Source organism: Bufo bufo, chromosome 1, assembly GCF_905171765.1.
Source record: "Bufo bufo chromosome 1, aBufBuf1.1, whole genome shotgun sequence".
In the NCBI taxonomy this organism is placed as follows: Eukaryota; Metazoa; Chordata; class Amphibia; order Anura; family Bufonidae; genus Bufo; species Bufo bufo.
The window spans coordinates 646,776,089-646,787,242 of NC_053389.1; the positions used below are offsets into that span (position 1 = coordinate 646,776,089).

The following is an 11,154-nucleotide window of genomic DNA, read 5'->3' on the forward strand; positions in this document are numbered from 1 at the left end:
CGGACTGCTATATGCGGTCCGCAATACAGGCACCACGGCCATACGGTCGTGTGAACGGGCCCTTAGTGAGGAAAAACTGGGACAAAATGTTGGCGCCTTGACAGGATTCTGAAGTAGACGGGGGCAGCGCTGCAGTAACCAGCTCCGTCCTCTACACAATGGCGCATATTTACAAAGACTGCTGCTTTCACGCTGGTCTTTGTTTCCCCTTGCGATGCCAAAGGATTAGCTTGATTTATGACGAGGCGTGCAACTCATCATAAATTTGTCGAATCCTTTGGCAGCCAGGCACCTTGCGGACAAACATGTTTCCAGGCGTACGTTAGTAAATTTGCCAGGGCCGGACTCTGCCGCCGACATTCCCCCCCTCCGTTCCCGTCCTGTCAAAAACTTTTCAACACCGGCTCTGCTACTTGATATTGTCACACGGCTGGTCAAAAAGGACTCTTTTTACCTCTAAAATAGTCACAAGTCCCTTGATGAATAACCCCCAATAAATGTAGTTCCAGCATCAGAGCTACTGCCGAGCAGCTGATCGGGGGATGGCGGCAGTCGGAGCCCCACTTATCAGATACTGATGGTCGGTCCGGAGGATAGGCCATCTGCATAATAGGAACAGAAAACCACTTTAACGTATTTTCAGTCCGAGAACTGCCGGTCCTACCTCTGGTCATCCCCATCCACCGGTTTAAGGCCTCATGCACACGACCGTAGTTATGGTCCGCATCCGAGTCGCAGTTTTTGTGGCTCGGATGCAGACCCATTCACTTCAATGGGGCCGCAAAAGATGCCGACGGCAGCATTCCGTGTGCTGTCCGCATCCGTTGCTCCGTTCCGAGGCCCTGCAAAAAAAATATAGCATGTCCTATTCTTGTCCGTTTTGCGGACAAGAATAGGCATGTCTACAATGGGCCGCACTTTCCGTTCCGCAAATTGCGGAAGGCACATAGGCGGCTTCCGTTTTTTGCGGATCCGTGGTTTGCGGACCGCAAAAAAACGGCACGGTCGTGTGCATGAGGCCTAATTCTGAAAGCGGACAGTATTAAGTGTGATGGACAGGCATTGTAAGTGGAGCCCTCATGGGAAGGTGGGAGATTTCAGCTCTGAATCCAGAAGAAGGACTGTAGACCATAATTATTAATACCTTTTTCCCTAGATGAATTCTGCGGTGGTAGAGCACACTGCCTGAAAACCAGTATGTGTCAGGGCTCAGGGTTTCCCCTCTAGTAAAGTCATTTCAGACACTTTGAAGTAGTCTATATCTGGAAATGAAAACATGGCCGACGCCTGTTTACCACTGGTAATATGCGGCCCACTAGACGCTCATTAATGATCACCTCCAGCCGGCATGACAGGACCAGCAACCCCAATATGTACGTACAATATACACAGGAAGTCTAACCACAGAAAGATCTCTCTATGTACATACACGCCCATGTTTTCTTCTTCAAAGAGGACACGTCCCCTCTCCGGATGTGTGCTTTAGTAAATACTTGCATTTCCCCATGTAATACCAGTTCTGGAGCTCCTTTTACATATGATTCTATCTAAGGCCATTCCTCTATTATTCCCACTAGAAGTATATGAATTAATTGCCAGCAGTCTCAGTCCATATGGGTGTTAAAAACAGCTTCAGGGTCCATTCACACGTCCGTTTTTTCTTTCCTGATCTGTTCCGTTTTTTCAGGAACAGATCTGGACCAGATCTGGACCCATTCATTTTCAATGGGTCCTGGAAAAAAAACGGACAGCTCAATGTCTGATTTTTTCCAGGACCCATTGAAAATGAATGGGTCCAGATCTGGTCCAGATCTGTTCCTGAAAAAACGGAACAGATCAGGAAAGAAAAAACGGACGTGTGAATGGACCCTAAGATGGCACACCAAAATTCTTGCAATTTAGTAGATTTTTATTTATTTTTTATTCAGCCATAAACGGCGCATCACAAATACGGCAAAGTTTCTTGTAGTCTTGTAGTCCTACACATACAACATGCTGCAGAGTCTCCCAGCAGGCAGACATGTCACTCAGGGCAGCACTTGTAGCCACTCCCTTAGCAGTGTCATTGTACAGCTGGGACTTGTAGTCCTACACATACAACATGCTGCAGAGTCTCCCAGCAGGCAGACATGTCACTCAGGGCAGCTCTTGTATTCACTCCCTTAGCAGTGTCATTGTACAGCTGGGACTTGTAGTCCTACACATACAACATGCTGCTGAGTCTCCCAACAGGCAGACATGTCACTCAGGGCAGCTCTTGTATGCACTCCCTTAGCAGTGTCATTGTACAGCTGGGTCTTGTAGTCCTACACATACAACATGCTGCAGAGTCTCCCAGCAGGCAGACATGTCACTCAGGGCAGCACTTGTAGCCACTCCCTTAGCAGTGTCATTATACAGCTGGGACTTGTAGTCCTACACATACAACATGCTGCTGAGTTTCCCAGCAGGCAGACATGTCACTCAGGGCAGCTCTTGTATTCACTCCCTTAGCAGTGTCATTGTACAGCTGGGACTTGTAGTCCTACACATACAACATGCTGCTGAGTCTCCCAACAGGCAGACATGTCACTCAGGGCAGCTCTTGTATTCGCTCCCTTAGCAGTGTCATTATACAGCTGGGACTTGTAGTCCTACACATACAACATGCTGCTGAGTTTCCCAGCAGGCAGACATGTCACTCAGGGCAGCACTTGTATTCACCCCCTTAGCAGTGCAGGGGGAGGGGCAGAGATTGAACCAGGGAAATGAGGAAATAGATATTTTTTTGCCTAAAACTTGCTTAGCTTGGTTATATATCGCTGACCATCAGATTTACGGTGCTATTTCTTTTTTTTCCATAACTCGGACAACCCCTTTAACATTTCTATTCTCACCAATGAGATCAAGCACTCAATGAGCTTTTTCATCTATTTACAGAAAAAATGTCTGGAAACTCAAGTGATAGTGAGTCGTCCTGCGGATGGACCATTATCAACCACGAGGTAAATGATTTTCTCTGCACTTTCCTTACTGACTGGCTTCTCAATCTGTGGCCTGAACATAGTCTGCACCTTGGCTTCTGAATATTTCTCCACCGGGGCCTCAGCAGCCAGATATTGAGTCTGGGTCTAAACTTTGGTCGTATTCCACACAATTTTTTTTTTTAAATGCCCTCTATGTATCCTAAAAAGCGTGGTACAACCAAAGAAAGGTCCATATAATCCCTTCCTAGAGGAAGACCACTTTTCACTGCAGTTTTGGGTGGTCCTTCCAGGTGCACAGCAAGGACTATTATAATGTTAAAGGGAGCCTGTCGCCTCTACTGTGCTGCCTGCGCTGAGAGCAGCGGCTAATTTCAACGGGCTGTCACTCCTGGGCTGGAATTCAGTACTTTTACAGTATTAGGGCTCATGCACACAAACGTATTTTCTTTCCGCGTCCGTTCCGTGTTTTTTTTCCGGACCATATGTGGAACCATTAATTTCAATGGGTCCGCAAAAAAAACGGAAGATACTCCATGTGCATTCCGTTTCTGTCTGTCTGTATTTCCGTTCTGCAAAAAAATAGAACATGTTCTATTATTGTCCGCATTACGGACAAGGATAATACTGTTCTATTAGGGGCCAGCTGTCCCGTTTCGCAAAATACGGAAAGCACACAGACCTCATCCGTATATTTTGCGGTTCTGTTTTTGCGGACAGCAAAATACTTACGGTCGTGTGCATAAGCCCTTAGGGTCCATTCACACGTCCGTAGAACGGGTCTGCATCCGTTCCGCAAATTGCGGAACGGGTGCGGACCCATTCATTCTCTATGGGGCAGGAATGGATGCGGACAGCACACAGCGTGCTGTCCGCATCCGCATTTCCAGACCGCACCCCTGATCTTCCGGTCCGCGGCTCCGGGAAAAAAAAAAGAACATGTCCTTTTCTTGTCCGCAAGAATAGGCAGTTCTATGGGGGTGCCGGCCGGGTGTATTGCGGATCCGCAATACACTACGGACGTGTGAATGGACCCTTAACGGCGATCCTCGAAGCACGTGCCAGCGCTGTCAGGGAGATGAGTCCGATGAGACTTGTGGCCCCGCCTTCTGTTCATAACTGTCAGGTTTCTTTCATGTTACGCACAGGAAAGAGACCTGCCAGTCATGGACAGGGCCACGCGTCTCATCAGACTCCTCTCTCTGGCATGCTGCAAGGTTCTCCCTGTCAGTACTGTAAAAGTACTAAATACTAACCCAATCAGGGGTCCGTCACTACTATGCTGCGTAGATGTGAAAGGTTTCCTTTAAGTCCCCTAGCTGTTACCTGGGTTTTGATGTAAACCTGTGTGCAGGGCCGGAACTGAAGGCATCCTGATGCATCCTGAACGGATTTCTCTCCATTCAGAATGCATGGGGATAATCCTGATCAGGATTCTTCCGGCATAGAGCCCCGACGACGGAACTCTATGCCGGAACCCAACAACGCAAATGTGAAAGAGCCCAAGCCACTTTGTATGGGTGTTCTATATCTTTCAGGCTACATGCCTGCAACACCCGGACAAAATCCAGTTCTACTGTAGAGAGCTTAGATCACCACTGCAATAAGGGGAAATATTGCTACAACTGTGGAGTGCAGAACCGTGCAAAACTGAATGCATATAAATGCTGAAAAAAAATGTTTTTATCACCACAAAAATGAGTGACACAAATGACTTTCAACTGCACAAAAAAGCTTATCCCACGCAGCATTGAAGGAGTTTTCCAAGATTTTTATACTGATGACCTATCCCCAGAATAGGTCATCAGTATCTAATCAGTGGGGGTCTGACACCCGGGGCCCCCGCTGATCAGCTGTGTGAGAAGCCGCTGCCTTCTCACAGCACCGTACATTGTATAGCGGCTGTGCTTTGTATTTCAGCTCAGCCTCATTCACTTGAATAGGGCTGAGCTGCTTCTAGGCCACGTGACAGATGAACGTGTCATCACTGGCCTAAGAAAAGCAGAGAGAAGGCCGTGGTGCTGACAGGAGCACTGCTGCCTTCTGAAACAGCTGACCCGGGCTCTGTTGGTCCCCAACTGTCTTCACTGCGCTTCGATGCCCCGCATGTAAACTTCTGGCACAGACTGGGGTCACATGCGCTGCTACAGCCATTAACTGGCCTCAGTGGTGGCGTGGCACATCACTTCTGAGGTCAGTGATTGGCTGCAGCAGCGTGTTGCCCTCAACTCTGTCTATAGTTTATATGCAGGGACTGAAGCGCAGTAAAGACAGCAGGAGACCAACAACTATGCTTATCTTCACAGATTGAGCAGAGAGGGGGTGGTATTGTAATAATGGTGAATCCTGGACAACCCCTTAAACACAGGTTTTGTTCAATGCTATTACACTGGTGTACAACAGCGGGTATTCAGTAAGGTATACTTATAACCAACGTACATGTTTGTCAGAAAAGGAGAAATGAAAATATCAGGTATTCCTGCCGATAGTGCCAGTGTGGGCACCCTCTCCAAATCATCTTCTGGAAGAGGACCATACATAAGGCTTCATTCACACAACCATATCCGTTTTGCAGTGCAGAAATTGCACGTCTGCATTTTTTATTTTTTTGCAGACCTATTGTTTTCAATTGGTCAGTAGTTCACATATTGCGGACAGTCTATCTTTTTGCGGAACGGACATATGGATTTAGAAAGCACACAGATTATCCATGTGCTTTCCGCATCTGTATATCCATTCCACAAAAAGATAAAACCTGTCCTATACTTGTCTGCAGAATGCAGACCACAGACCCGTTGAAGTCAATGGGTCCGCAAATAATGTGGATGCAACACGGCTGCATTTTGCGGAACGGAATTGTGGACCCATTCATTTCTATGGGGCCGCACAATGTGCTGCCCCGACCCGGAATTGCGGATCCGCACTTCCGGGTCCGCAATTCCATTCCCGAAAAAAATAGAACATGTCCTATTCTTGTCCACAATTGCAGACAAGAATAGGCATTTTCTATTAAGTGCCGGCGATGTGCGGCCTGCAAAATGCGGGAACGCACATTGCCGGTGTCCGTGTTTTGTGGATCCGCAAAACACTTACGGACGTGTGACTGGACCCTAAAGTAGACGTTTCCTGGTTGGATGACTGGCTTGAAATGTTAATACCGTCTTCTGGCCTTTAGACCGTAAATTCTTTACCAATGGTTTTTTGTTTTTTTTCTTGAGTGTTCTCTGCAGTGTTAATGACCATTCCAGAGTCAGATTTTTACCAAAATGGTTTAATACCATTCAAAAACTGTGGTGAAAGCGGAAGCCCCTCTTTCTCTCTAAATATCTGCATGTCTCCTAATGTAGTCCTTCTGCTTGTATGTGTATACCAGGGCTCGGATATAGAAACCCTACAGACTGAAACCGAACCATGTCCAGACCCTCCTTCAGGACCCAGCGCAGCACTTGTGCAGCCAGATTCAGCTGATGATTTGGCAGGTGATATAATAAAAGCGTGGCTCATAAGACGTTCATGGTGTCAAGACACATGGACCTATTGACACTCTCCTGTTCCATGCAGATGTCTCCAGCAGTGAGGTCACTATGTCAACTGTGGAAAACCTTCACTCCACCTCAGAAGAGCACCAGGGAGCCACGGAGGTACAGCATGCTTCTAGGGATTCTTAATAAATTTGTTTGCATATCTAGGGTGCATTCACACGACCATATGACTGGGTCCGCATCTGTTCCGCAATTTTGCAGAGCGGGTGTGGGCCCATTCATTTCAAAAGGGCCGCAAAAGATGCGGACAGCACACCGTGTGCGGTCTGCGGAAAACATACGGCTAGGATTCGCGTTTTGCGGATCTGCGATTTGCGGACCACAAAACACTTACGGTCATGTGAATGTAGCCTTAGAAGGACATGACATATAATAATGTAAAGTAATATAGCAGTTTTTGGAAGAAAGCAGTCAGGTTTTTATAATCCTGGACTACCCTGTGGGAAAGGTCGAGCTGTATGCATGTGATCACTGTTCCCATGGAGCATATGCTTTTCCCTTCAGCTGTGTTACACGTGTTACGTGTTGTTCAGATCTCATGCACTGGAGTATAGTATATTTCTGATCTATAGTCACATTTTAAGTTGCCGGCAAGGTTGGATTAGTTGAAGTATGATCTTTGCACCGTGTTACTTTCCTTGCATGGGATCTTGACCACCTGACAGTCACATTAACCCCATAAACCTTTTTATAGTGGTCACTAAGGGGCCTTGGGCTAGGGTGCCACCTTTTTACAGCAGTGCTTTAGCCCAAGTTAGGGCTCATGCACACGACAGTATTTTGCGTTCAGTATACTGTTCGTTTTTTGAGTTCAGTATGCTGTACATATACTGAACCATTCATTTCAATGGTTCAGCAAAAGAAACTGAAGTGTCTCCATGTGCATTCCGTTTCAGTATTTCCGTACCGTGAAAAGATAGAACATGTCCTATTCTTGTCCGCAAATCACGGTGCTTGGCTCCATTCAAGTCAATGGGTCCGCAAAAAAACGGAACACATACGGAAATGCATCCGTAGGTCTTCCGTATCTGTTCTGTTTTTGCGGAAGCATCTATTGAAAATGTTATGCCCAGCCCAATTTTTTCTATGTAATTATTGTATACTGTATATGGCATACGGAAAAATGGAACTGAAAAACGGAAAGGAAACGGAAACATAACGGAAACAAAAAACGGAACAACGGATCCGTAAAAAACGGACCGCAAAACACTGAAAAAGCCATACGGTCGTGTGCATGAGCCCTTAGCTTTAAAAGAAAGCGCTAAAGCTTTGTGGGCTCAGGGCAATCATCAGGGACGTCAAATACTCACCTGAGAGATGAGAGATATAGCCTCCGAGGGCCTGATTCCCCCCCCCAAAAAAAAAAAATGGCGATTGCATGCGTTGTAGGTTATTGTACACAGGCTTTGCCCCCAGCACAGCAATGATCAGGGACTAGGGGTGCACCGAAATTCCGGCAGCCGAAAATATCGGCCGAAAATGTACCTAATCCATTTCGGCCGATATTGTTACATATCGGCCGAAAATATGGGGTGTGGGATTTGTCACCCACCATCTGCGGGCGGGCGCCGGGCGGGCGGTTTACTGCATCTTTATTTTACCTTACAATCGTGACGCTCCAGTAAGAACTCTGCAGGAAGAGCGGAGGGCGGCGTAACGTCACTTACTCACGTGACGCGCCTGCTCCGCCTCCTTCATTCATAAAGTGGGCGGAGCAGATGCGTCACGTGAGTAAGTGACGTTACGCCGCCCTCCGCTCTGCCTGCAGAGTTCTTACTGGAGCGTCACGATTGTAAGGTAAAATAAAGATGCAGTGAGTGATGCTGTGAGCAGCAGGGCCGGGGCTGTTATGGGTAGGGGGATCGGTCTATGGCACTGCTATGGGGAGGGGGGATCTGTGCACTGTTATGCCCATAACAGTGCACATATCCCCCCCCTCCATAACAGCGCCACCCACAGATCCCCCTCTCCATAACAGCGCCACCCACAGATCCCCCTCTCCATAACAGCGCCACCCACAGATCCCCCTCTCCATAACAGCGCCACCCACAGATCCCCCTCTCCATAACAGCGCCACCCACAGATCCCCCTCTCCATAACAGCGCCACCCACAGATCCCCCTCTCCATAACAGCGCCACCCACAGATCCCCCTCTCCATAACAGCGCCACCCACAGATCCCCCTCTCCATTACAGCGCCACCCACAGATCCCCCTCTCCATAACAGCGCCACCCACAGATCCCCCTCTCCATAACAGCGCCACCCACAGATCCCCCTCTCCATAACAGCGCCACCCACAGATCCCCCTCTCCATAACAGCGCCACCCACAGATCCCCCTCTCCATAACAGCGCCACCCACAGATCCCCCTCTCCATAACAGCGCCACCCACAGATCCCTCTCTCCATAACAGAGCCACCCACAGATCCCCCTCTCCATAACAGCGCCAATCATTAAAAAAAAAGTATTTTAAAAGTATTTGGGCAAAAAGGCAGTTTCGGTTTCGGTTTTCGGTCAAGGGCATCCTGAATTTTCGGTTTCGGTTTCGGACCAGAATTTTCATTTCGGTGCACCCCTATCAGGGACTATTACTATTGGTTGCTGATCATGTGATCTCCATGAGAAACCTATCATGGAGATCACATAGGAGTATATTTACTAAGCCAGCGGCCATGTTTCTCCCTCTACGTGCAGTTGTCCTGGCAGTGCTGTATACAGTGAAAAAAACTCATCAAATCACACAGTTCTTAAACTGTCCATCCGTAACTGTCGGTCAGTGGGCATCCATTACTGTTTGTCCGTAATGATCAGTCAATGGCCGTCTGGTACTGTCGGTCAGTGTACACCCAATACTAAGCGTCTGTTGGTATCTGTCCATGACTGTCGGTCAGTGGGCATCCATTACTGTTTGTCCGCATCAGTAGGTCCGTTCCGTAGCCCCGCAAAAAAAATTCAATTCTTGTCCGTTTTAGGCATTGTTACAATGGATCCGCAAAAAAAAAATGGATGGCATCTTTTTTTTTTTTTTTTTTCGGATCCGTAATTTGCCGAACCCAAAACACATACGGTCGTGTGCATGTAGCCTAAAAATGGACAGTTTATCAGTTTTTAATGGATGTTTTTTTTCACTGTCATGTGCATGTAGCCTTATTCTGTTTTTAGTAGGTGAGCAACAGCAATTCTCGTATTGTCTTTTTTATTTATTATTTTTTTTTTTTACTGTGTTTTCTATGACCTATAAAGGTGTTATTGAATGTAGGCACCCAGCTTAGGTCCAGTTCACATGGACATTTAGTTTTCCATTTTTTTTGATCCCTCAGAAGAACAGAAAAAGTTAAAAAAAAAAAAAAAAAAAAAAAAATGGGTCCATCAGAGATCCATTATTTTTGATGGGAGAAAAATCCTCCTCACAGGAATTCTTCTCCCATCTAAAATAACGGATCTCAGACAGAACTGACAAAAATGCATGCAAAATGAGCATAAAGGATGCATTTAAGGCCTCATGCACACAAACTTATTTTGTTTCCGTGTCTGTTCCGTATTTTTTGCGGATAGGATGCGGACCCATTCATTTCAATGGGTCCGCAAAAAATGCGGACAGCGCACCATGTGCTATCCGTATGTCCGTTCCGTAGCCCCGCAAAAAATATATAACATGTCCTATTCCTGTCCGTTTGAGGTATTGTTACAATGGATCCGCAAAAAAAAACGGATGTCATACGGATGTCATCCCTTTTTTTTGCGGACCGCAAAACACATACAGTCGTGTGCATGTAGCTTAAGGTTGCATGCACACGACCGTATATGTTTTGCGGTCCGCAAAGAAAAAATGGATGACATCCATATGCCAGTGAAAATTGTTTTTTATGGCCTTCAGAAATCTTTTTTCATAGATACAAAAGAAAAGAAATATCTTTTTGCTCCCTAGTGATTGTTATCACTATTACTGCAGGGTTTAACGAGTATCACTAGAGGCGGTCTGCATATTTGAGGTTAAAAGGGTTTGCCACTTTCTGGTTACTGTTTTTACAATGTCTTGTGTCCTGTCCAGAAAATGGCCGCTGATGGAGGGTCATGTGACCAGGCAGATCATCTCCATGTGATGTCTCCTGCACTAAACTCCCAGCAGAACAAATACAGATGTCAGGTGCAGTGTATCTGAATGGAGGAGACGCCACATGGAGGTGATTTGCCTGGTCACATGACCCCCCATCAGCAGCCATTTTATGGACAGGACCTCTGTATGGACAGCACACAAGACTTTGTAAATAAGAGGGCATACCTTATGAAATATAGAAAATGGCACAGAATATCAACAAAGACTATATTAGTAAGTGCCGTATAGTCATCTCACAAACACATTGGTTATCAGTAACCAGAAGGTGGCCAACGCCTTTAAAGATGGGTATGGACAGGATAGGAACAGTGTAAAACGTGAAATCCAACGTTTTTTTTTTTTTTTTTTTGTGTGTGTATGTTTGGTATGACTTATTTGACACTGATCCGGATGCTGCTAAACGCCTGGGTCATGATGTCTGTGAACAGCCTAATTATGCACAAAGGGTTGATTAGATGAGCAAGTGCTCATCTTCTCACTCCTTTACTGGAAAAAAGACCCACATGTGACAATCATAGAGCAAGTATCCCCCC

At 46.6% G+C, this 11,154-nt stretch overlaps 1 protein-coding gene across 3 annotated transcripts in view; it reads left to right on the forward strand.

Moving 5' to 3' along the window:
• The window catches only part of CCPG1 (cell cycle progression 1), a 41,859-nt gene that overhangs the window by 3,055 nt on the left and 27,650 nt on the right, over positions 1-11,154 (forward strand). For all 3 annotated transcript variants that reach the window (XM_040413921.1, XM_040413919.1, XM_040413920.1), the window contains exons 2-4: positions 2,920-2,984; positions 6,337-6,442; positions 6,525-6,604. In XM_040413921.1, the coding sequence (XP_040269855.1) occupies positions 2,925-2,984; positions 6,337-6,442; positions 6,525-6,604 (246 nt within the window). In that variant the 5' untranslated portion in view covers positions 2,920-2,924. The remainder of the gene's footprint in view (positions 1-2,919; positions 2,985-6,336; positions 6,443-6,524; positions 6,605-11,154) is intronic.